The sequence below is a fragment of the Heterodontus francisci genome, chromosome 30 (genome assembly GCF_036365525.1).
Source record: "Heterodontus francisci isolate sHetFra1 chromosome 30, sHetFra1.hap1, whole genome shotgun sequence".
Classification (NCBI taxonomy): Eukaryota; Metazoa; Chordata; class Chondrichthyes; order Heterodontiformes; family Heterodontidae; genus Heterodontus; species Heterodontus francisci.
Window position 1 is genome coordinate 2379638 of NC_090400.1, and position 27793 is coordinate 2407430.

The 27793-nt window shown below is 44.2% G+C and overlaps 1 protein-coding gene across 3 annotated transcripts in view; it reads left to right on the plus strand.

Moving 5' to 3' along the window:
- Positions 1-27793, plus strand: part of LOC137346457 (collagen alpha-1(XXVI) chain) — a 564356-nt gene that overhangs the window by 505929 nt on the left and 30634 nt on the right. For all 3 annotated transcript variants that reach the window (XM_068009905.1, XM_068009907.1, XM_068009906.1), the window contains exons 9-12: positions 1279-1368; positions 4484-4518; positions 12768-12821; positions 20027-20071. In XM_068009905.1, coding sequence (XP_067866006.1) covers positions 1279-1368; positions 4484-4518; positions 12768-12821; positions 20027-20071 — 224 coding nt within the window. The remainder of the gene's footprint in view (positions 1-1278; positions 1369-4483; positions 4519-12767; positions 12822-20026; positions 20072-27793) is intronic.

Here is a 27793-nt window from a genome sequence, read left to right on the forward strand (position 1 = left end):
CAACAGGTCGAATGGCCTCCATTTGCACTGTAATCATTCTGTTATGATGTGGGCAAATTAGAGATAGAGGCAGGTCAGTGCTTGAGGGAGTTCAGTAATTGAGGGAGTAGGTGACTGAGGGAGTGAGTGAATGCGGGAATGGGCGATTGAGGGAGTGGATGATTGGGGGTGAGTAATTGAGGGAGCAGGTGAATGAGGGGGTGGGTGAATGCGGGGGCGGGTGATTGAGGGGGTGGGTGAATGAGGGGGCGGGTGAATGAGGGGGCGGGTGAATGAGGGAGCGGGTGATTGAGGGGGGGAGGAATGAGAGGGGGCGGCTGTTTGAGGGGGCGGGTGAATGAGGGGGCGGGTGAATGAGAGCGGGGTGGGTGATTGAGGGGGCGGGTGAATGAGAGAGGGGTGGGTGATTGAGGGGGCGGGTGATTGAGGAGGCGGGTGATTGAGGGGGCGGGTGATTGAGGAGGCGGGTGATTGAGCGAGTGGTGGGTGATTGAGGAGGCGGGTGATTGAGGAGGCGGGTGATTGAGGGGGCGGGTGATTGAGGGGGCGGGTGATTGAGGGGGCGGGTGATTGAGGAGACGGGTGATTGAGGAGGCGGGTGATTGAGGGGGCGGGTGATTGAGGAGGCGGGTGATTGAGGAGGCGGGTGATTGAGGAGGCGGGTGATTGAGGGGGCGGGTGATTGAGGAGGCGGGTGAATGAGAGAGGGGTGGGTGAATGAGAGAGGGGTGGGTGATTGAGGGGGCGGGTGATTGAGGAGGCGGGTGATTGAGGTGGCGGGTGATTGAGGTGGCGGGTGATTGAGCGAGTGGTGATTGCCCACAGAGGAGGGACACCCCCCCCCCCCGAAGCTGGCAGGGAGGTGCCCCGTTTTACGAGGCATCCTCCCCACGTGGCTGAGGCCCCCCCACCGGCCCCCCCCTCCCTCCCGCAGCTGGGAAGACACCAGCAGCAGTGGGAAAAGGGCCTCAGTTGGCCGTTAATACGCTACTTAAGGGCCTCAATTGGACCCCGGGACGATAGCTGGGCAACGGGGAGGTGATGCGCCCTCCACCTCGCCAGGCCCCTGTCACAATACTCTGTGCCTCCCCACCTCCGAACCCACCTTGGGGAGGGGGGAGTGGCTGTAACAATCATGGCCGCTATGTGAACAGATGGCAAGGGAGAGGAAGAAGGAAGCTGAGAATAGAGTAATATAATATAATATTTATAACAGCAGAGTGTTTGTGGGCTTTTACCCAGTTACTCCTATTGATTGTTTTTTCTACCCATTGGCAGCTGAAGAGCCACTGCCTGCCACTGGGACTGATGCTATACTGAGAGGCCTTCCTGGATCTCCAGGAAAACCAGGACCAGCTGGAACACCAGGTAATATCCCTGTTACTTCATCTTTACAAAAGTCCTGAGGAAGTCTTTTAATCCGACTGGGATATAAAATAATGATCACCTGACAGGAGCAACTGGCTCTAGATGAATGTGTTCAATGTACAGCTCAGTACAGTGAGGTGACCTTTGCTGCTGGCTTGATCAAAGACAGTGAGAATGCAGCGGTTCTTTGAAAGCAAATAACTTTACCAATCTCTTTGAGGGGCTAATGGAAGAGCAGTTCTGAGCTCATATTCTCACCTCTGAAGTGTCTAGTCTCAGCTGTATCATCATAGGGAGATTGTAGCTGAAACGCAAGCTTGTCCCCACAGGACTGAGGCCGATTGGAGAAGACTTACTCAAGCCTCCTCATAGCAGCCATCTGCAGAATGTCTCTGTTGGAGCCTTAACACCAGAAACCCCACCCACCTTCCCAGCTGGCGATGGTATGTGGTGATGGGAGACAGTGAGAAAAGAGATGGGAGGAAGTAAACTGTTACCTGAGAACCATAAAGAATAACCGGAGGAATAAACTTGATAAATTAACATTGCAAACTGTGAGGAAGGGTAAAACCAGACAGAAAAAGAAGAAAGAACTTGCATTTATATAATACATTTTCCTGTCTTCAGGACATCCCAAACACTTCACAGCCAATGAAGTGCAGTCACTGTTGTAACGTAGGAAAAGCATCAGCTAATTTGCACATGGCAAGATCCCACAAACAAAAGTGTGATAATGGCCAGATTATGTGGGTTTTTTTGTGGTGTTGGTTGAGGGACAAATATTGATCAGGACACCAGGAGAACTCCCCTGATCCTCTTCAGCTTAACCAAAAGGTGGTACCTCCGACAGTGCATCACTCCTTCAGTACTGCACTGGAATATCAGCTCAGATTTTGTGCTCGAGTCTCGGAGTGGGACTTGAACCCACAATCTTCTGCCTGTCATACTGAACAGGGTTGTATTCCCTGGAATTTAGTTAAGGGGTGATTTGATCGAAGCTTTCAAGATATTAAGGGGAATAGATAGGGTAGATAGAGAGAAAATATTTCTAATCATTGGAGAGTCTAAGACTGGGGGTTTAGTCTAAAAAGTAAAATCAGATCTTTTAGGAGTGAAACTAGGAAACACTTCTACACACAAAGGGTGGTCGAAGTTTGGAACTCTCTTTCTCAAAAGGCAATTGATCCTAGATCAATTGTTAATTTTAAATTTGAGATTGATAGATTTTTGCTAACCAAAGTTATTAAGGCATCTGGAACAAAGACAGGTTCATAGAGCTGGGTGATCTCATGATCTCATTGGATGGTGGAACAAGCTAGAGGGACCAAATAGCCTACTCCTGTTCCTAATCTCTTAAGAGATATGGAACCAAAGATGGATAAATGGAATTAAGATATAGAGCAACCATGTTGGTAGAACAGGATCAAGGGGCTGAATGGCCTCCTTTCCCTATGTTCCTAGGAGGGACAGTGCTATTCATTAGAAATGAGGTGATGATGCTAAGCATGGCCTGAGGATGTGAAGTTGAGTAGTCAAGAATGGTAGCTGCGTCCTACATAGCAATAGTGACCACACTTCATAAGTACTGAGTACAGGGCATTGGTCAGACCACACCTAGAGGACTGTGTGCAGTTTTGGTCCCTTTATTTAAGGATGGATATGCTTGCATTGGAAACAGTTCAGAGAAGGTTCACTAGTTTGATTCCTGGGATGAAAGGGTTGTCTTATGAGAAGAGGTTGAGCAGGTTATGTCTATACACATTGGAGTTTAGAAAAATGAGAGGTGATCTTTTGAAACATATAAGATTCTGAAGGGGCTTGACAGGATGTTTTTCCTCATGGGGGAATCTAGAACTGGGGGGCACAGATTAAAAATGAGTCTCCCATTTACGATGGAAATGAGGAGGAATTTCTTCTCTCAGAAGATCATTCATCTTTGGAATTCTCTACCCAGAGAACAGTGGAGACTGGGTCATTGCATATATTCAAGGCTGATTTTTGATCTACAAGGGAGTCGAGAGTTATGGAGAGCAGGCAGGAAAGTGGTGTTAAGGCCACAATCAGATCAGCTATGATCTTATTGCGTGGCAGAGCAGGTACGAGGGGCTGAATGGCCTACTCCTGCTCCTAATTCTTCTCTTCTTATGTTGGCTGTAGAGCGTTTGGTATGACCTGAGGTTGTGTTTTATGAATGGAAGCATTTCATTCATTTCATTCTCTCTTTATGCTGTCAGACAGTGGGTGTGCACACTGCAGGACTCCATCACTGGGCACAGCCTCTGTTTCCTCCCCTACTCTCCCTCTTTCCAGCTTCTCAAAACATCTTTTGTCGCCCTGATTACCCTTAGGAAAGGCTGAAATCTTCATTTCAAGTATTCACTGCTTTTTAATGCAGAATAGAATTGTTGCCTGCGTTTGCTAACTTTAAAGCAACCACATTCCTGTAAATTTACCCAGCACACTTTAAGAGCTGTCGACAAACAATGCTATGCCCCAGTCCCTCCCAGGGAACTCCAAGAAATAGGCCCAAAGCTGAAGCTAACCCACAGATCCTGACTCAGGATGTGCCAGCCAGCCTTCCTTCATCTGGTACACATTAAACTCACTGCTCCCTATGCTTACCTGGTCCACATCTGTGCCACTGTCTCTAGGTAAATGACACCAGTCCTGGCCTCATTCAGCAGCAAAGTATCTTCCATTTGACCAGCCACGAGAGTTTGATTTCGGGGTGAGTTTCAGTACCTGAATTAGTGAAGAAAAATAGTCACAAGTGGAAGGTCTTGGTCCTGGCCTGGTGCTGAGCAGACAGACTGCAATTCCTAAAATAGGTGCAGTTATATTAGAGGCTATTGTTGCAGAATAGTTATTAAATGCAAGCTTTCGATAGTTTGATGTAAAACGTTCTGGGCTAAAGCAGCAATTGAGGTGAAAAGCTGAATGTAAATATAAAAGCTGAATATCCAAAATGACAAGACAATTAACCACAATGCAAAGAAAACAAATTCAGTCCTAACAAAGTAGTGAGTAAATACAAATGTTCTGAGACTGTTGCTCACTTGCTTTTTCTAGCTCACATGAGAAGAATTAAACACTTTGTTGTTAATTGTCTATTTAGGGCCTGCTGGAACTCGTGGAGCTCCTGGACCAAAAGTGAGTCATTTCGTGATTCGTTGCTCGCTTCACTTCAGTAACCTTCAAAGCAATATGTAAAAATGCTTCATATGGACCACTATTTTGTTCAAAAGTATTTGCCTATCTGGTATACTGCAGAGTGTGGTCCCCTCTACTCAAGGCTTCAGGCCTACCCAGTGATGGTTCAGTGAAAACTGTCCATTCATGAGGACATTTATTTGTTGATCTGCTTTCCCTTGCACTCCTCTCCCACTGGGATCAGGATGGGTTCAGGCTGGACTCTCAATTTACACACATAGAAACATAGAAAATAGGAGCAGGAGTAGGCCATTCAGCCCTTCGAGCCTGCTCCGCCATTCATTATGATCATGGCCGATCATCCAACTCAGTAACCTGTTCCCACTTTCTCCCCATACCCTTTGACCCTTTTCGCCCCAAGAGCTATATCTAACTCTTTCTTGAAAACATACAATGTTTTGGCCTCAACTGCTTTCTGTGGTAGCGAATTCCACAGGCTCACCACCCTCTGGGTGAAGAAATTTCTCCTCCTCTCAGTCCAACTGATTAGCAGAGCCAATTTGTTTGGATTGTTCCAGTGAATAGTTGACAGGGACACAATGGGCTGAATAGACTCCCTCTGTGCTGTAAACGACTATGGCTCCAATACATCCTTGGTGCAGTCTCTTCTGCTAGGTTTCTTCACATGTCCTTCCATGGGGGTACCCAACAGTTGGCCAAGGAGAGATGTGAGGTGGGTGGGCTGGGGGAATGATCACTCCCATCTCATCACATTCCAACAATGGATCTGCACCTACTCCAGACTCTGCTCTAGTGACACAACTTTGGGAAGCTTCAAGAAATCCTGGGGCAATGGAGGTCTGACATAATCGGTAATCTGCCTTTCCACTGCACCAGGGAGTTAATTGAAGAATCCATCCCAGTCACTCACCACAAGCCCTTGATCATCACGTCAGGATGTGTGGGAATCATAAGTTTCTATGAAAGGGTGAGCTGGATGGATTGAATAACCTCCCTTATCAATATCGTGTCAGCTTGCTTCAGTTGGTAAGACTCTCACTTTCAATCAGAGAGTGGGAGTTTCGATCCCTCCTGCAGATGATCAGGTGGGTACTTAGCTCAATTCTCAGGGATTGCTGCATTGTTAGAGATGTCGCTTTATGGAAGGGACGTTGCCAGCCATGGTTCTGTTGATAGCAGTACTGAGGGAGAGCTGCACTGTTGGAGGTGTTGTCTTAGAGATGAACTGTTAAACCAAGGCCCTGTCTGCCCCCTCCGGTGGATGTAAAAGTTTCCATGGCATTATTTCAAAGCAGAGCAGGAGAGTTAACCCCAGTCTCCTGGTCAATATTTATCTCTCAATCAACATCACAAAAACAGAAATCTCAGAGAGCTGTAAAAATAATAGGGTAATAATAGTAGGAAGATTTCAACTTCCCCAATATCAACTGAGATAGTCTTAGTGCAAAAGGCTTAAAGGGGGCAGAATTCTTAAAATGCACACAGGAGAGCTTTTTGAGCCAGTACGTAGAAAGTCCGACAAGAGAAGGGGCAGTACTGGACCTAATCGTAGGGAATGAAGCCGGACAAGTGGTAGAAGTGTCAGTGGGGGAGCATTTCGGAGATAGTGACCATAACTCTGTAAGACTTAAGGTAGGTATGGAAAAGGACAAAGAGGGACAGGAAATAAAGGTACTGAAATGGGGGAAGGCTGATTTCAATATGATAAAACAACATCTAGCCAAAGTAGACTGGGAGCAGCTACTTGTAAGAAAGTCGACATCAGATCAGTGGGAGTCATACAAAGAGGAAATAGTAAGAGTTCAGTGCCAACATGTTCCCGTAAAGGTGAAGGGTAGGACCAACAAGTTTAGGGAACCATGGATGTCAAGGGATATAGTGGATTGGATCAGTTAAAAAAAAGGAGGCTTATGGCAGATTCAGAGAGCTGAAAACAGCGGAGGCCCGAGAGGAGTATAGAAAGTGCCGGGGGCTACTTAAAAAAGTAATTAGGAGATCGAAGAGGGGACATGAAAAAGCACTGGCGGGCAAGATAAAGGAAAATCCGAAGGCATTTTCTACGTATATTAGGGGCAAGAGAATGACCAGGGAAAGAGTAGGGCCCAGTAGGGACCAAAGTGGCAATCTGTGTGTGGAGCTGGAGGACATAGGTGAGGTTTTAAATGATTACTTTTCACCTGTGTTCACTATGGAGAAGGACGATGTAGATGTAGAGATCAGGGAGGAGGATTGTGATATAGTTGAACATATTAGCATTGAAAGGGAGGAAGTATTAGCTGTTTTAGCAGGCTTAAAAGTGGATAAATCCCCAGGCCCAGATGAGATGTATCCCAGGATGTTATGTGAGGCAAGGAAGGAGATTGCAGGGGCTCTGACACAAATTTTCAAATCCTCTCTGGCCAGAGGAGAGGTACCAGAGGATTGGAGGGCAGCGAAATTGGTACCATTATTTAAGACGGGTAGCAGGGATAAACCAGGTAATTACAGGCCGGTGAGTCTAACATCAGTGGTTGGGAAACTATTGTAAAAAATTCTGAGGGACAGGATTAATCTCCACTTGGAGAGGCAGGGATTAATCAGGGATAGTCAGCATGACTTTGTCAGGGGGAGATCATGTCTGAGTAACTTGATTAAATTTTTTGAGGCAGTGACGAAATGTGTAGATGAGGGTAAAGCAGTTGATGTAGTCTATAGGGACTTCAGTAAGGCTTTTGATAAGGTCCCGCATGGGAGATTGGTTAAGAAGGTAAGAGCCCATGGGATCCAGGATAATTTGGCAAATTGGATCCAAAATTGGCTCAGTAGCAGGAGGCAGAGGGTGATGGTCGAGGGTTGTTTCTGCGAGTGGAAGTCTGTGACCAGCGGTGTACCGCAGGGATTGGTGCTGAGACCCTTGCTGTTTGTAGTGTACATTAATGATTTAGACATGAATATAGGAGGCATGATCAATAAGTTCGCAGATGAAACAGAAATTGGTGGTGTCATAAATAATGAGGAAGAAAGCCTTAGATTACAGGACAATATAGATGGGCTGATAAGATAGGCAGAGCTGTGGCAAATGTAATTTAATCCTAAGAAGTGTGAGGTGATGCATTTTGGGAGGACTAACAAGGCAAGGGAATATACAATGGATGGTAGGACCCTAGGAAGTACAGAGGGTCAGAGGGACCTTGGTGCACTTGTCCATAGATCACCAAAGGCAGCAGCACAGGGAGATAAGGTAGTTAGGAAAGCATATGGGATACTTACCTTTATTAGCCGAGGTAAAGATTATAAGAGCAGGAAGGTTATGATGGAGCTGTATAAAATGCTAGTTAGGCCACAGCTGGAGTACTGTGTACAGTTCTGGGCACCACACTATAGGAAGGATGTGATTGCACTGGAGAGGATGCAGAGGAGATTCACCAGGATGTTGCCTGGGCTGGAGCATTTCAGCTATGAAGAGAGACTGGATAGGCTAGGGTTGTTTTCCTTGGGGCAGAGAAGGCTGAGGGGAGATATGATTGAGGTATACAAAATTATGAGGGGAATTGATAGGTTAAGATAGGAAGAAACTTTTTCCTTTAGTGGAGAGGTCAATAACCAGTGGGCATAGATTTAAGGTAAGGGGCAGGAGGTTTAGAGTGGATTTGAGGAAAAAAAAATTCACCCAGAGGGTGGTTGGAATCTGGAACGCACTACCTGAAGGGGTGGTAGAGGCAGGAACCCTCACACCATTTAAGAAGTATTTAGATGAGCACTTGAAACGCCATAGCGTACAAGGCTACGGGCCAAGTGCTGGAAAATGGGATTAGAATAGTTAGTGCTTGATGGCCGGCACGGACACGATGGGCCGATGGGCCTGTTCCTGTGCTGTATAACTCTTATGGGTCTATGACTCTATTATCTGGTAATTATCACATTGCTGTTTGTGGGAGCTTGCTGTGCCCAAATCAGCTGCCGCATTTCCTACATTACAATAGTTTACTATTTACTCAGAGAGTAGTAGGGGCGTGGAACGCCCTGCCTGCAGCAGTAGTAGACTCGCCAACTTTAAGGGCATTTAAGTGGTCATTGGATAGACATATGGATGAAAATGGGATAGTGTAGGTCAGATGGTTTCACAGGTCGGCGCAACATCGAGGGCCGAAGGGCCTGTACTGCACTGTAATGTTCTAAAAAAAAATAGTGCCTACAATTCAAAAGTGCTTAATAGGCACGAAAACACACTGGGATGTCCTATGGTTGTGAAAGGAGCGATATGAATGAAAGTTTTTTTTTCTTTTTCTAATGTGCCTGCTCCGGTTCAGGTGAATTCTGGTCTCCGAGCCAAGATTTCTTTTTCAACCAATACCACCAAAGACCAACACATTAACAGCTAATAAGAACATAAGAAATAGGAGCAGGAGTAGACCACATGGCCCATCGAGCCTGCTCCACCATTCAGTATGATCATGGCTTATCTTGGACATCAACTCATCTTTCCTGCCCATTCCCCATATCCTTTGATTCCCTGAGAGACCAAAAATCTGTCTATCTCAGCCTTAAATATATTCAACTATGGAGCATACACTACCCTCTTGGGTAGAGAATTCCAAAGATTCATAACCCTCTGACTAAAGAAATTTCTCCTTACCTCAGTCCTAAGTGTTCGCCCTGAGACTGTTACCCCATGTTTAAGATCCCCCAGCCAACAGAAACAACCTCTCAGTGTCTACTCTGTCAAGCCCCTTCAAAATCTTGTTTCTATGAGATCACTCTTCATTCTTCTAAACTCCAGAGAATATAGGTTCAATTTACTCAGCATCTCATTCCAGGAACCAATCTAGTGAACCTTTGCTGTAATGCCTCAATGCAAGTATATCCTTCCTTAAATATGGAGACCAAAATTTCCCACAATACTCCAGGTGTGGTCTCACTAAAGCCCTGTACAATTGTAGCAAGACTTGTTTATTCTTGTATTTACCTCCTCTCTCCTCACTATCCCAGGCCCCAAATATTCCTTTCAGGTGAAGCAGCGATTTACTTGTACTTCTTTCAATGTAGCATACTGTATTCGCTTCTCACAATGTGGTCTGCTCTACATTAGGGAGACCAAACGCAGACTGGGTGACCGCTTTGCAGAACACCACCGCTCAGTCTGCAAGCATGACCCCGAGCTTCCGGTTGCTTGCCATTTCAACACTCCCCCCTGCTCTCATGCCCACATCTCTGTCCTGGGATTGCTGCAGTGTTCCAGTGAACATCAACGCAAGCTCGAGGAACAGCATCTCATTTACCGATTAGGAACACTACAGCCTGCTGGACTAAACATTGAGTTCAATCATTTCAGAACATAACGGGCCACCCATTTTACTTTAGTTATTTTTTCTTTTTACTTTTTTCTTTTTTTTGTGTTTATTTTATTTTATCTTAGTTTGTTCAGTTTGCCTACCTACTTTTTTCATGTTTGTACTTGTGGCTGTTCACTTTTCAGTCCGTTAACACCCTATCTGTACTAATGCTTTGTCTTTCAACGCACCATTAACATATTGTTTGTCTTTGCTCCACGACCTTCTGGTCAGCTATTCTGTGACCTTGTCCTGTCTACACCTTCTCCTTTGTTATCTCTTGCCCCACCCCCGCTTTACTTGCTTAAAACCTTTCACATTTCTAATATTTCCCTGTTCTGATGAAGGGTCACTGACCTGAAACGTTAACTCTGCTTCTCTGTCCACAGATGCTGCCAGACCTGCTGAGTATTTCCAGCATTTCTTGTTTTTATTTCAGTTTTCCAGCATCCGCAGTATTTTGCTTTTATTTTACTGTTTATTCTTGTATTCACTTATCCCAGTTCCTGTTTGTGAGACTTGACTCATGCACTTACCAGTTAATGACTGAACTTGAAAAATAATTTACTAAATGTGAGATGTTTTGGGATCACCTGGGGTGACACTATACTGCATAAATACAACTTCTTTCTGACTGTCATTGTGACCAACCAACTGTTGCACTGGGTCAGGAAGATTTTTTACAGAATGTCATTGAAATATAGTCTAAATAAAAAAGAAGCTTCATTGATAATAGCACAGTACTTTATCATATGCTCAGAATAATCCAAACCACTTTACTTGCATTTTTCTTTGAAGTGCAGTGACTTTTAGTAAACTATTTGTGGGTACCACACCTTAGGAAGGATTATTGGTCTTGGAGGGAGTGCATGTAGACTTAGAAGAATGATAGCTGGACTTCAAGGGTTAAGTTCTGAGGACAGATTACACAAACTAGGATTGTATTGATTGGAATTTAGAAGGTTTAGGGGTGATTTCACTGAAGTTTTCAAGTTGCTCAAGGGAACAGGTAGGTAGATGGTGAAAAACTATTTCCACTGGTTGGGGAATCTAGAACTAGGGGGTGCATAGTCTAAAAATTAGAGCCAGACCTTTCAGGAGTGGAATCAGGAAACACTTCCACACAGAAAGGATTATAGAAGTTTGGAACTCTCTTTCACAAATGGCAATTGAATCAAAGAATCATAGAATGATTGCAGCACAAAAGGAGGCCATTTGGCCCATTGTGTCTGTGTTGGCTCTCTGCAAGAGCAATTGTTAATTTTAAATCTGAGCTTGATATATTTTTGTTAAGCAAAGGTATTGAGGGATATGGGGCAAAGGCAGGTATATGGAGTTAGGTCACAGACCTAACAGACCTGGGGAGGCGGTGGCATAGTGGTATTGTCACTGGACTAGTAACCCAGAGACCCAGGGTATTGCTCTGGGAACATGGGTTCGAATCCCACCACAGCAGAAGGTGGAATTTGAATTCAATTAATAAAATCTGGAATTAAAAGCTAGTCTAATGATGGCCATGAAACCATTGTCGATTGTTGTAAAAACCCATCTGGTTCACTAATGTCCTTTAGGGAAGGAAATTTGCTGTCCTTGCCTGGTCTGGCCTACATGTGACTCCAGACCCACAGCAATGTGGTTGACTCTTATATGCCCTCTGAAATGGCCTAGCAAGCCACTCAGTTGTCAGCTCACTGCCACCTTCTCAAGGGCAATTAGGGATGGGCAATAAATGCTGGCCTGGCCAGCGACACCCACATCCCAAGAATGAATAAAAAAAAAGATCGGCCATGATCTAAGTGAATGGCAGGTTTAAGAGGCGAAATGGCCTAATCCACATGCTATGGCATCCAATTCACAAACTTAAGGTGATGCAAATCACAAATGAGATGTATGGCCAATTAATATAGAGAGAAGAATACTCACCAGAAATAAAAGGAGAACTCCCCTGCTTCAAATAGTCCCATGGAATCTTTGACACCCAATTGAGCAAGGAGTTGGGACCTTGCTTTAATGTTTGATCTGAAAGAAGGTACCTCCAACAGTGCAGCACTCCCTGAGTAATGCAATGCATATTGGCCTCGGGTTTAATTCTGTACTGAGACTTGAGCCCACAATCTACTGGCGCAGAACAAGAGTGCTACCAATTGAGACAGCCTGACACTTACTGGATTAAGGCTAATGAAACAAATATTTTGTTCTCACTTCCATAACAGAACATGTTAGCACACAGTTAATGTGTATCATCATATTATCGGACAACCAAGATCATAAAATAATTCCCATTCTGGATCCAAGAGAAGGAACTGCTGTTGGATTATTCTGCCCTAGCTTGGTTTCATTTTTACAAGATGTTTCACCATTAATGACTTATTTTAAAATACTGTAGTAGGTTTAATGGTGTGGCATCATAGAGTCATTACGTCCTTGGGGATCCTGCCATGTTCCATGCGGCTCACATGGCCAAGCCATCTCAAGCGTTGCTGACTCAGTAGGGTGTATATGCTGGGGATGTTGGCCGCCTCGAGTACTTCTGTGTTGGAGATACGGTCCTGCCACCTGATGCCAAGGATTCTCCGGAGGCAGTGAAGATGGAATGAATTGAGACGTCGCTCTTGGCTGACATACGTTGTCCAGGCCTCGCTGCTGTAGAGCAAGGTACTGAGGACACAGGCCTGATACACTCGGACTTTTGTGTTCCGTGTCAGTGCGCCATTTTCCCACACTCTCTTGGCCAGTCTGGACATAGCAGTGGAAGCCTTTCCCATGCGCTTGTTGATTTCTGCATCTAGAGACAGGTTACTGGTGATAGTTGAGACTACTGTGGCTATTATCACAGATCAATTCCATTACTAAATATACTTACTGATAATTCAACATAATGGATCAAATTTATAAGATTTTATGTTTTTTTTATTCTAGGGCAGCCCAGGGAGCTCCGGACTGCCTGGTCCGAAAGGGGATCCAGGCGACAGAGTAAGTGCAGTCGTCCTATTGTATGCTGTTTGTTCTGTTACAGTAAAACTAAAGCCTTTTTGGGAAGAGGTGAAGTCACTTGCTGTATCCCCCAGCAAATGATCAAATGCTGAGAAAGGATTCATCGTTTACTATTATTGTTTAATTTCACTACTTCTAGTGAACAGAGAAAAGTTTTTCCCATTGTACATACTTAAAAAAGAAAGACTTGTGTTTACATAGTGATTTTCCTGGCCACCAGACATCTGCAAGCACTTCACAGCCGGAGACGAACTTTTGAAGTGTAGTCAATGTTATAATGTTGTAATGTTTACTAATTTTAATAAAATAAATGACAATTGACCACCTCTAATTCTTTGGGTAGAATTAGCTAGTGATGGAAAAGTAACCCTATGTTGTGTGTGATCAGTATCCCAATTAATAAGCAATATTGCCTAACATATAAAGTTTCAGGCATAAAATAGTCGCATGAAGCCAATATGGAAATGTGTTTCTTTTCTTCTCTCCGCGGTGTATGTTTCTTCTCTTCCATCAGTTTGTGAGTTAACTCCTTTGTTCCTGTCTCTGGCCAGTATGGTTTCTAACACAGCCTAATAGAGTTCTTATAGAGTTCTCAGGACTCCTTTCTTACCCAGAAGAAGTCATCAAAAGAGGAATCACTATTGGATCTATTAATAGGAAATGAATTAGAGCTATAAAGAGAAATAAGCATAGGGAAGCATCTAGGCAACAGCAATCACAACATAATAAGGTTTAAGATAAATATTGAGACAGACTTAAGTAATACAAAGACAAAGTAATAGTAAAAGCTAATTCTGAAGGGAAAAGAATGGAACTTGGAAAGATATGCTGGAAAAAATGGGCAAATGGATAGAACAGCAATGGAAGATGTTTTAAAAGGTGATCAATAGAGTTCTGGAGAAATATATTCCGTCAAAAAAACAAGAACAAACTAATCAATAGTGAAATACGGTGGATTAATAAGGAAATAAGGGTACAATTGAAATTAAAGAAAATAAGATACACTAAGTACAGAGGCAACAAAGGAAAGGATGACAAAAGAGGTTAGGAAAAAAGTCAAATAAACAGTCAGGAAAGCAAAGAGGAATTATGAAATTAAACTGTCAAGGAATCTAAAATGAAATAGTGAAGTATACTACAGACACATAAATAACAAAATAAAAATTAGATAGGGACACATGGTACACTAGCATGTAATGACAGCAAAATGGCAGAAATATTGAATAGTTACTTTGCCTCAGTATTTACCAGAGAAACGAACATATGACATTAGAAGAAGAGATCAAAAAAGAGATAAAAACATTTAACAATTAAAAAGAGAGATAATTGATAAACTAATCAAATTTAAAGAGGATAAAACCCCTGGTCCGGATGGATTACATCTATCTGCATTAAAATGTTAGGGAACAGATAACTGAGGCACTATTATATGTATATAAACATTCATTAAAGAAAGAATAGTGCCAGAGGACTGGCAGACATCTAAGGTGATCCCTATATTTCTCCTATATTTAACAAGTCCAGTGAACTGTAGATCAATTAGCTTAATATCGGTGGTAGGAAAGCGAATGGAATCTTTACTCAAAGCTGTAATCGAAAAACATCTAGAAACTGAAAACATAATATAGCATAGGTTCCAAAAGTAAAGGTCATGTTTAACCAACCTTCCTGAATTCCTTGACAAAGTAACTGAATGAGTATATAAGATTAATTTAGTAGATGTAATATATTTCGGTTTTCAAGCGTCCTTCAATTAAGTACAGCATAATAGATTCATGACTAAGGTCAAAGCATGCGGAGTCCTCTACCCTTACTTCTTTGATCTGGTCTCGTTCATTTCTTCCCACTAGAACCAATAGCGATTCGTCTCTTGTTGGGTTTCTTAGATACGGAATAAGAAAGGAGTCCAGAACACACTGTGAAACCTCCATTCCCTTTTCCCCTTTCACATTTACCCACCTCTCATCTCTCATTGAGTGTAATTTTCCAAGATTCTGTGAAAAAAAATTGTGACAAAAATTGTGACAAAGGTTTAGAATTTGGAAAATGTTAAATATTCAGTAAAGGCACCAGAGGTTTATAAATTTCTGGATTTGAATGTTATCACTAGACCAGCCATCCTGATCAGTCGGAACACAGATGCAGGGCCCAGTGGATGGCGATACCTGAAGTCCACCTGCCTGAACTGATTGTCTCTCAGGAGAGCAGCGTTCCCCCACATAGCACCAGACCAGGGGCATGTAGGAGGTGAGACCAGACTACCAGGGGCATGTAGGAGGTGGGACCAGACTACCAAGGAGCAAGCTCCAGGGATACAACCAGCAGTGGCTCCATTCCAGGGGCTAGCTGCCCTGAGATGAGAACCACCTCTGTCCCTTGACTCTTCTGTACAGCAGGAGCAGCCAATCACCTCTGGTGATACTGACCCTCAGGTTGTAGCTAGGAGAAGCATAAGAATGGAAGAAAGAAGGGCACATAGGAAAGCATGGTATTAGAAAAGAGTATATTGTCTTAATTTCATTTTGTACTTTGTTGTGATAAAGAGAATGTATACTTAAGTTGTGTTTGGTTATTAGTGAAGGTTAGAACCTTCCCTATTTCCATTCTGATGCTCTCAACAATCTGTTATTGTGGTTTTTGTTTTGTTTATGTCTTTCTCAATCATTATTCTAAACTTTGATATGTTATGATTGCTATTGCCTAGATATTCACCATGTTTACTTATTTTAGCTTTCTGGTTCTTTTTTGATTACAAGATCCAGCAGCAATTCCTCTCTTGTTGAACTTCTTGTGTAGTTGGTAGGAAAGGAATCCTGCGCACCCTGTAAAAGCCCCATTTCCTAGACCCTTTCGCTGACTCTTTCCAGTTTATTTGCGGGTAGTTAAAAACTCCCATGGTTATTAATCTACGTCTTTTACTCATTTTATAGATTTGCTTACATATTTCTTCCTCCACTTACCTTCCATTATGAGTGGTATGTTGATTACCCTATTAGCATGATCAATCCCTTCTTATCCTGTATCTCACTCCTTATGGATTTTGTTTCTGTCTAAATCTGAGTTATATCCCTTTATTCTACTGCCATTATGTTATCTCTCATTGATACAGTTGTCCTATCCCCACTTCTTCCTTCTATATCCATTTGCTTCCCTTGACCCCTCATTGCCAATCACTGTCCATCTTCACTTTTCCTTCTGGAATGTCTATTCACTCACAAGTAAGGCCCTTCAAAAGGGACAGGTTGCACCTCAGCAGAACTGGGAGCAATGTCCTCATGGGGAGATTCACTGGTATATTTGTGGGGTGGTGGAGGGGTGTTTAAACTAAATTGGCAGGGGGATGACACCAACACATAGAGGTAGAAAAGAGGATTAAGGGAACAAGGTGCACAAAGTGAGAGTGTTAGATAGTAGTAGAGAAGGAAGTAGCACCAAATTAGGTAACAGCAGACTAAGTAGGACTATGAGACAGGTTTATAGTGCATGTATATGAATGCACAAAGTGTGAAGAATAAGACTGGCAAGCTACAAGCACCAATAGCTGTGTAGGAATATGATGTAGTGATAATAACTGATATGTGGCTTAAAAATGGTGAGGACTGGGCCCTTAATATTCAAGGAGACAAAGTTTTCAGGAAAGATAGAGAAGGAAAAAAGGGAGGTGGGGTGGCAGTACTGATAAAGGATGACATTGTAGTGTTGGAAAGGGAGGTTGTCCTTGGGGCAGGGACAGAATCCATTTGATTAGAGCTGAGAATCGAAAAGGAGATGATCATACTACTGGGGGCATTCTATAGGCCTCCAAATAGTGAGAGAGAGAGATAGTGGAGCAATCTGCAGGGAAATCACAGAGATGTGCAAGAACTATAGAGTGGTGATTATGGGGGACTCTAATTACCAAAATATCAATTGAGATAATCTTCGAGTAAAGGGTCAGGAGGGGGAGAAATTGCTGGAATGTGTTCAGGAGAACTTCCCTAGCCAGTACGTTCTCGATCCAACTAGGAGAGAGGCATTGCTGGGGAATGAGTTGGGCCAAGTATCTGTGGGGAACACTTGAGCAAGAGTGATCATTGTATTATAAGGTTTCGATAAGTAATGGAGAAGAGCAAGGAACAATCTGAAGTGGAACTTCTAAATTGGAAAACGGCTAACTTCAATGGGATGAGACGGGATCTAACCAGAGTAAAATGCAACCAAAGGTTGACATGAAAAGCAATAACGGAACAATGGGTAATCTTTATGGAGGAGATGTTTCAGCTACAGGCGAGGTACATTCTAACAAGAGGAAAAGGCAGGGGAACCAAAGCCAGGGCTTCTTGGATGGCGAGAGAGATGAGAATATGAAGAACAACAACTTACATTTAATGTAAACAAACAAAAGGTGTACGATGCATGTCAGGTGAATTCTTCAAGTGAGAACCAGGCCAAATACAATAAGTTGAGAGTGGAAGTGAAGAGGAAAAAAGACTGGTAAAGGAGAATATGAGAATAGAATGGCAGTTAAGACAAAAGTTCTGCCCCAAATTTTTCTGCTGGCATGTAAATAGGAAGCAGTAGTAAGAGATGGGGTGGGTCTGTTAGGGATAAAGAGTGTGATACAGGCTTAGAGTCGCAGGGTAAGGCTGGAATATTTAATGAGTACTTTGTATCGATGTTTATTGAGGAAGAGGATGCTGACAAACTATCGGTAGAAGCGGAGGTGGTAGACGTCATGGATGGGGTGAAAGTTAATGATAAGGATGCACTGGAAAGACTGGCTATGCTGAGAGTGGATAAGTAGCTTGGTCCAGATGGCTTGTATCCCAGATTGCTAAAGGAGGTGGGAGTGGAGATAGTGGAAGGGCTTGTCATAATCTTCCAATTTTCCCAAGATATGGGGGAGATGCCAAGGATTGAAATCTGGCAAATCTGACACCTTTATTCAAGAAAGGGTGTAAGAACATTCCTAGTAACTACTCGCCAGTCAGTTTAATATCAATGGTGGATCAGGTTTTAGAAACAATAATCAGGGAAAAAGTCAACGGGCACTTGGAGAAGTTTGAGTTAATTAAGGAGAGCCAGCATGGATTTGTGAAAGGCAGATCATGCATGACTAATTAAATTTAGTGATGAAATAACAGGGAAGGTTGATAAAGAGAATGTAATGGATGTTGTCGATATGGATTTTAAGAAAGTGCTTGACAAAGTACCACATAAAAGGCTAGTTTCCAAAATTGAGTCTCATGAAATAGGAGGGTCAGTGTCAGCTTGGATAAAAAAATTGGCTTCAGGACAGAAAACAGCGAGTTGTGCTAAATGGTCAGTTTTCAGATTGGAGGATGGTAGGTAGTGGTGTTCCTCAAGGGGCAGTGCTAGGACCACTGCTTTTTTTGATATATGTATAAATTACTTGGATATTGGAATACAGAGTAAAATTTCAAAATTTGCCAAAGATACCTAAGTTGGAGGTGTGGCAACAGTGAGGATGATACCAATTGTCTGCAACAGGACAGAGAGAGGCTAGCAGAATGGGTAGACAAATAATACAGAGAAGTGTGTGGTGTCACATTTTGGCAGAAGGGATAGGGAGAGGCAATGTATACTTAGAGTCATAGAGAGATACAGCACTGAAACAGGCCCTTCGGCCCACTGAGTCTGTGCTGACCAACAACCACCCACTTATACTAATCCTACATTAATCCCATATTCCCTACCATTCTCCTACCACCTACCGACACTAGGGGCAATTTACAATAGCCAATTTACCGATCAACCTGCAAGTCTTTGGCTGTGGGAGGAAACCAGAGCACCCGACGGAAACCCATGCGATTACAGGGAGAACTTGCAAACTGCGCACAGGCAGTACCCAGAATTGAACCCAGGTCACTGGAGCTGTGAGGCTGCGGTGCTAATCACTGTACTGCCCATACAGTTCTAAAGAGTCATAGGGTAATACAACACTGAAACAGGCCCTTCAGCCCATCGAGTCTATGCCGACCAACAACCACCCATTTATACTAATGCTACATTTACTCCCATATTCCCTACCACATCCTCACCTTCCCTCAATTCTCCTACCACCTACTTACACTAGGGGCAATTTACAATGGCCAAATTACCTATCAACCTGCAAGTCTTTGGCTGTGGGAGGAAACTAGAGTACCCAGCAGAAACCCACACGGTCACAGGGAGAACTTGCAAACTCCACACAGGCTGTACCCAGAACTGAACCTGGATCGCTGGAGCTGTGAGGCTGCAGTGCTAATCACTGCACCGCCCCATGTGCAGGGATAGAGGGTTAGTCCACAACTGGAGTATTACTTCTAGTTCTGGTCACCACACTTTCAGAAAGATGTGAAAGTCCTTGAGAGGGTGCAGAGGTGATTTACCAGAATTGTTTTAGGAGTGAGGGATTTTAGCTACAAGGTTAGGTTGGAGAAGCTGAGGTTGTTCTCCTTGGAGCAAAGGAAACTGAGGGTAGATTTGATAAAGATAGACAAGGTTATGACAGTTTTTGGCAAAGTAGACAAAGAAAATTGTTCCCATTAGCTAATGGTGCAAGGTCTAGGAGATACAGATTTAAGATTTTGGGCAGGAGATGCAGGGGGCAGATGAGGAAGAACTTCTTTATTCAGCAATTGGTAATGACCTTGAACTCACTGCCTATGAGGGTGGTGGAAGCAGAGACAATGAATGATTTGAAAAGGAAATTGGATGGACACTTGAGGGAAATAAACTTGCAGGGCTATAGGCATAGAGCAGGGGAGTGGGACTGACTGGATTGCTGTACAGAGAGCCAGCATGGACTCGATGGGTTGAATGGCCTGCTTTTATGCTGTAATGTCTCTATGACTTGACAAGCACAGCTTGAATTTGGTTGATTGAATGAACAATCTTTCTTTGACTGGAGCTTGAAACATGTTGCAATGCTTTACCACTTTCTGCTGCCTCCCTGCCTGACCACACTTTACCCTGATCATGCGGCCATGGCCAATTGGACCTTACTGTCTACTGCTACCCCATCTGCTTCCTTCTCCTCCATAAAGCATCTTACCTTGTTCTGTTTTCAATATTCCATCCCAATGCAGCTTCTCAGGATACTCTCAGTCACAAGGTGCCCAGGCTGTTAGTTTTCCTGTCATCAGCTGGCAGCTTTGATAGCAAGGTTGCTTCACTAATCTATTATTCCATTCTATCAACAGGGCCAACCAGGCCTGCGTGGAGAGAGTGGCTTCAGAGGTTTACCAGTAAGTTCATCACTCGTTGTAAATTACTAACCGATATGAACATGCAGTCGTGTACTGGTCTTTGGTTGATGTCACCAAGGAACAGCAGAGTGATGAAGAAGAGGAGTGAACTGAGGATAGATCCTTGGGGAAATCCGAAAGTAACAATGCAGAGGTGGGAAGAGAAGCAATTGCTGGAGATGCACTGGCTATGGTCAGAGAGGCGAGAGTGGAATCAAGTTAGTGCAGTCTCACAAAGCAGGACAGTGGAATTAGAATTAGAATTAGAATTAGAACATTACAGCGCAGTACAGGCCCTTCGGCTCTCGATGTTGCGCCGACCTGTGAAGCCATCTGACCTACACTATTCCATTTTCATCCATATGTGTATCCAATGACCACTTAAATGCCCTTAAAGTTGGCGAATCTACTACTGCTGCAGGCAGGGCGTTCCACGCCCTTACTACTCTCTCAGTAAAGAAACTACCTCTCACATCTGTCCTATATCTATCACCCCTCAACTTGAAGCTATGTCCCCTCGTGTTTGCCATCACCATCCGAGGAAAAAGACGCTCACTATCCACCCTATCTAACCCTCTGATTATCTTATATGTCTCTATTAAGTCACCTCTCCTCCTCCTTCTCTCCAACGAAAACAACCTCAAGTCCCTCAGCCTTTCCTCGTAAGACCTTCCCTCCATACCAGGCAACATCCTAGTAAATCTCCTCTGCACCCTTTCCATAGCTTCCACATCCTTCCTATAATGCGGTGACCAGAACTGCACGCAATACTCCAGGTGCGGTCTCACCAGAGTTTTGTACAGCTGCAGCATGACCTCGTGGCTCCGAAACTCGATCCCCCTACTAATAAAAGCTAACACACCATATGCCTTCTTAACAGCCCTATTAACCTGGGTAGCAACCTTCAGGGATTTATGCACCTGGACACCAAGATCTCTCTGTTCATCTACACTACTAAGAATCTTCCCATTAGCCCAGTACTCTGCATTCCTGTTACTCCTTCCAAAGTGAATCACCTCACACTTTTCCGCATTAAACTCCATTTGCCATCTCTCAGCCCAGCTCTGCAGCCTATCTATGTCCCTCTGTACCCTACAACATCCTTCGGCACTATCCACAACTCCACCGACCTTAGTGTCATCTGCAAATTTACTAACCCACCCTTCTACACCCTCTTCCAGGTCATTTATCAAAATGACAAACAGCAGTGGCCCCAAAACAGATCCTTGCGGTACACCACTAGTAACTGAACTCCAGGATGAACATTTGCCATCAACCACCACCCTCTGTCTTCTTTCAGCTAGCCAATTTCTGATCCAAAGCTCTAAATCACCTTCAACCCCATACTTCCGTATTTTCTGCAATAGCCTACCGTGGGGAACCTTATCAAACGCCTTACTGAAATCCATATACACCACATCCACTGCTTTACCCTCATCCACCTGTTTGGTCACCTTCTCGAAAAACTCAATAAGGTTTGTGAGGCACGACCTACCCGTCACAAAACCGTGCTGACTATCTCTAATGAACTTATTCTTTTCAAGATGATTATAAATCCTGTCTCTTATAACCTTTTCCAACATTTTACCCACAACCGAAGTAAGGCTCACAGGTCTATAATTACCAGGGCTGTCTCTACTCCCCTTCTTGAACAAGGGGACAACATTTGCTATCCTCCAGTCTTCCGGCACTATTCCTGTCGACAATGACGACATAAAGATCAAGGACAAAGGCTCTGCAATCTCCTCCCTAGCTTCCCAGAGAATCCGAGGATAAATCCCATCTGGCCCAGGGGACTTATCTATTTTCACACTTTCCAAAATTGCTAACACCTCCTCCTTGTGAACCTCAATCCCATCTAGCCTAGTAGCCTGAATCTCAGTATTCTCCTCGACAACATTTTCTTTCTCTACTGTAAATACTGACGAAAAATATTCATTTAACGCTTCCCCTATCTCCTCTGATTCCACACACAACTTCCCACTACTATCCTTGATTGGCCCTAATCTAACTCTAGTCATTCTTTTATTCCTGATATACCTATAGAAAGCCTTAGGGTTTTCCCTGATCCTATCCGCCAATGACTTCTCGTGTCCTCTCCTTGCCCTTCTTAGCTCTCCCTTTAGATCCTTCCTGGCTAGCTTGTAACTCTCAAGCGCCCTAACTGAGCCTTCACGTCTCGTCCTAACATAAGCCTTCTTCTTCCTCTTGACAAGCGCTTCAACTTCTTTAGTAAACCACGGCTCCCTCGCTCGACAACTTCCTCCCTGCCTGACAGGTACATACTTATCAAGGACACGCAGTAGCTGCTCCTTGAATAAGCTCCACATTTCGATTGTTCCCATCCCCTGCAGTTTCCTTCCCCAACCTACGCATCCTAAATCTTGCCTAATCGCATCATAATTTCCTTTCCCCCAGCTATAATTCTTGCCCTGCGGTATATACCTGTCCCTGCCCATCGCTAAGGTAAACCTAACCGAATTGTGATCACTATCACCAAAGTGCTCACCTACATCTAAATCTAACACCTGGCCGGGTTCATTACCCAGTACCAAATCCAATGTGGCATCGCCCCTGGTTGGCCTGTCTACATACTGTGTCAGAAAACCCTCCTGCACACACTGGACAAAAACTGACCCATCTAAAGTACTCGAACTATAGTATTTCCAGTCAATATTTGGAAAGTTAAAGTCCCCATAACAACTACCCTGTTACTCTCGCCCCTGTCTGGACCCTGAACTGTCACTTTATCAGTGCAGGTAGCTGCTCCCAATGCTCCAGCCCACCAATAGTCATGGATATTGAGACTTTCTAAGGTGTAATCCTGATGTAGTTACTACCTATCTTTCCTGAGATGGTGCTTCGCAGGGAATATTCTTCTTGGGAATTCCAATGAATACATGATCCCAGTAGCTTCTTAAGGTGAGAGAACTCCAGGCCCAGAAGCCAATTCCACTACCAGAGGTGGTTTCTTCCATCGACTGCCACAGGAAAATGGCACAGGTATTTGCTTCTAAATCTCAACCAGCAATCTACAGTCTGCCCCTACCACGCCTTTGTCTGCTGTCCACCCCTTTCCCAACCACTTCTTCAGAAAGACTTGCTCTCCTCACCCAAAATCCACCTGCCCAAGACATGGACCCTCCCATTGATTCTCTCTCCCCACTCAGCCCTCCTGCAAACTAGCAACATCAGCAACCCCTGCAACAGCTGACCTGCCAGCTTTAAGTATTGAATCTTGTTCCCCTGGAATAACTGGATATCTCCCATAGTGTTGGCAGGATGTTGTCTGAAACAATAATCCATCCTGCCGACTAACTTACCTCCTGCTGGTATAGGTTAATCTTTCCAACCAGATAGTCTGACTAGAAGTATGTTGTGCAAAGGGAACAAAAATAATCAATCCGGAGTTTGCTATAGACTCTCAGATAAACAGGAGGTCAGGTTACTGTGTGATGAAACAAGGAAGTGAAGTACAAACAGAAAGGGAATTCAAATGGGGGAATTACTTGATATCTATAACCAGGGACTGCCCAAGCAGTCTGCAATCTGATCTAGTGAATGCAATGCCTGGATGCTATGGAGCCAGTACTCTAGCAATCCCAAAAGAGATAACCACCATCCTGCCTGGTAATGCCAGGTGATCCAGACACAATACTGGGAATAAACATAGTAGTACCTCCTGGACAGAGGATAACTATAATATAATTGAATTTGGTATGATTCTGGATAAACCAAAATCATAAAGCAGTTTGATTGAGTTCTTTGATGAAGAAACAGAGAGGATTGATGAAGATGGTCAAGTTGATGTTGTGTAGATAGACTTTCAGAAGGTGCTTGATAAAGTGCCACAGAGTAGACTTGTTAGCAAAATTGGAGCCAAACAGATTAAAGGGACAGTGGCAGCAAGGCAATGCAATTGGCTAAGACACAGAAAGTGGAATGTAATGGTGAAAAAGGTTGCTTTTCAAACTAGAGGGAAGTATAGATTGGTGTTTCCCTGGTGTTGATATTAGGACTACAGCTGCTCTTGATATATATAAATGACCTGGACATCATTGCAAAGTTTGCAGATGACACAAAGCTTGGTAATGTAGTTAACAAGTGAGAAGGATCATAACAGAAAACAAGAGGACATAGACAGACAGGCAAAATGGGCAGGCACATGACAGATGAAGTTTAATGCAGAGAAATGTGAAGTAATGCATTCTGGTAGGAAAGGTAAGTGGAGGCAATATAAACTAGGTGGTGAAAATGTTAAAGGGGGCGCAGGAACACAGAGACCGAGGGGTTCACCTTAACAGTCTTTGAAGGCAGCAAGACAAGTCAATAAGGTTGTGAAGACAAAATAGGAAATTTGGCTCTGTTAGTAGAGGCATAGAGTAACAAAAGCATGGAAGTTATCACAAATCTTTATGAATCACTGGTTAAACTTCAGCGAGAGTACATATCCACTTTTGAGCACCATACCTTAGAAAGGATGTCAAAGCCTTGGAGAAAGTGCAGAAGAGATTTACCAGATTATAAATGAGATGAGAGAATTTAGTTATGTAGAGAGACTGAAGAAGCTGAAATCATTCTCCTTAGAGTAAGGAAGCTTACGGGGAGATTTGATGAGGTGTTCACAATTATGCAGTGTTTTGATTGGGTAGATAGGGAGGAACTGTTTCCACCAGCAGGGAGATTGGTAACCTGAGGACACAGATTTAAGATAATTAGCAAAAAAGGCCAGGGGGGGAGATGAGGATTTTTTTTTACACTGAGAGTTGTCATGATCTGGAATGCCCTGCCTGAAAGAGAGGGGAAACCGATTCAATGGTAACTTCCAAAAGGGAATTGGATATTTACCTAAAACAGCAACATTTACTGGGCTATGGGCAAACAGCAGGATAGTGGGACTAATTGGTAGCTCTGTCAGAGAAGCTAACACAGGCCTCTTTCTGCACTTATGATTCTATGATAAACCAACGACAGAGATATTTAGTTTAAAAGGACCAATCTGGGAAAGAGCCCAAATGAATCAAACAGGCTGGTTCTTAAGAAATATCCAGTCTTTTTTAGTCTCAGGATATGTTGGCGATGGACCTGCTCCTTTAGCTGCTAATTGTACCAACAATAGGCTTAGCTATGAAATTCCAGGATATTGTCAACAGGTTGTCTCCAATTCTGTGGAATTGCAGGATATTGAGCCAGTGATGATGAAGGAATGGTGATATATGTCTAAGTCAGGATGATGTGTGACTTGGAAGGGAACTTAAAGATGATAGACACAAGAAATTCTAGGAATTGGAGATAACCAATTGACATGGGTAGGGAATTGGTTAGGAGGTAGGAGACAGAGATGGGGATAATAGGAATGCACTCAAATTGGGAGGATGTGACAAGTGGTGTCCCCCAGTAATCACCGTGGAATAAGTGGAGGATAGTGTAAACTTGTGAAGGCAGCCAATGCCATGTCCAGTGGTTGGTGTTGTTCCCTGCATTTATCTTGGATTTTCTGCACAATGAAGATCATGTCTATGCTTTCTCTCGATGGGTGAAAGCCGCACTGTGACTCCGGAAGGAACTCTTCATCCACTGAGAGGAGGCAAATGAGGATCCTTGCAATGATCTCCCCTGTGGCAGACAGCAGGGAGATTCCTCTGTAATTGCTGCAATTGGTCTTGTCTCCTTTTTTGAATACAATCACATTCCCAGTGGCCCTGAAGTCCCCTGGCTAGCACTCCTCATCCCAGGTGAGGAATATGAAGTTGTGTAGTTGTGCTACGAGTGTTTCAGGATTTCAGCAGGGATTCTGTCCGCTCCTGAGGCCTTGTTACTCTTCAGCCTTTGTCAACCCAACTCCAGACTGGAGCATTTTTCGAGGTGCCTGAGTTCCCGAGCTATGATGGCAATGCAGTGCTCAGACCTGTCGCTACTGGGGTTCTTCATGAGGGTCCTGACGTTGCAGGTCCCAAACTTCATTTTGGTCAGTAAAAGATTTCTGTGTATGGATTTATTTTAACGTGGGGCGGTCATTGCCCGCTGGCCAGCACATGGTCTTGAAGAGGTGTGGCCTTGGTCTAATGGGAATTGGGTCCAAGCCAATGGGAGGCCAGCCTCTGCTGTGAGACATTCGCACAGTCTAAGCATGGTCATGTGCAGGCGCTTATGCGGTCATGGTGTCAGAGGGGATTTACATCCCCCTGTGTTTCCCTCTGCCCACAGTACCCTCCCTTCTATTCACACCCAGCTGAGCCCTCCCCCACCAGCGTCCATCCCTCCTCTAGACTTCCTTACCCGCCAACTGGATCCCAGTCCTCGCCCCAGCCCTCCCCCAAGTTTTACCCACCACCAGTCCTTTGCCCTCAGAGTGACCCTGGATGCCATCCTCCCAACTCTCCAGCCCCCTCCTTCCTCCTGCTGTCCCTGCAGTTCTCCCGCTTGTGCTTTTAGCAGCTTCACCCCCTCCCCACACCCCGCATGAGGGGTCCATGAGGATCGCCCTTCCCACTTTGGGGCTGAGGACTCACTGCTGCCGCTGGTCCCCTGGAGATCGTGGAGCCCAGCACTGACCCGGCTTCCCGCTCCGCTCTCACAACCATGCCCACTCCCCTCCCCGCTGCTCACCCTATAGACCCGTTGTTCCCCTGCGCTCTGTCCTCCAGCTCTGCTCCACTCTAACTCCCCAAACAATAAGAACCACAGTCCTAAATCCACCTGCTACCATTCTGCAATGTGTCGATATACCAGTGCATGTGCCACTGAGCCTATTCATGAGCCTCCACTCAGTGTTTCCCGCCCTCCGCCATCTTGGACTCACCTATTGATAACCAACACATAAGTGCTCACGAAGACATTAAAAATTAACTGTTACAGCCCAGTTCATTTAAGTGTAAAAAAATACATCCATCAAACTAATAGAACAATAAATACAAATGCATTCATATGATGAACTTTCCCCTCTCTCAGCATCCAGCAGCTGTTTGACTGCAGCGGTTCAAGAAGGCGACTCACCACCATCTTAAGGGCAGTGAGGGATGGGCAAAAAGTGCTGGCCTTGCCAGCAATGCCGACATCCGAAGAATGATCTTTAAAAAATTAGGCTGCTCAGGGATGATGCCAGGAAGCACTTTGTCACACAAAGTGTCGTGGAAATCTGTAACTCCCAAAAAGCTGTTGAGGCTGGGGTCAATTGAAATTTTTAAAACTGGGATTGATAGATTTTTGTTAGGCAAGTGTATTAGGTAACTGTCTGGAAATGTATTCCAATTAGGAGGGGTTGTCCAGGCATGCACAGTGGAGTGGCCCAATGCACCCACATCGACACATTGGCCTCTTCGCTAACTCACCCACCATGGATCCCTTTCCTCTCATCTGCTGCAACTTTATTCTTCACCATCCAAGAAAACTCCATGTAATGAAATGCAACTAAATTCATTGCCCTATCACTGATTGTGTATGTACATAATGTTTTCTTGGACTCTTGCCATCCCTTGGTAACAGTGTATGTTGTTTGCGCCCCAGAAGATGTCTTAATGCTTTTTCTGGGTGCTTCCCTTGTAGCAGAGGCTGACTGTTGGGAGCCTCTTTGGATTGGGATAGTCATCTGCCTCTTGGTACTGAGTCATGTGATGCCCCTTCACTTGGCACTGCCACAACAGCCATAGTGGTTCTGCCTGCCTGCTTTTTGGAGCATTTACTGCTACAGTAGGTAATGGATCTGGCTTTGGGCTGAGAGAC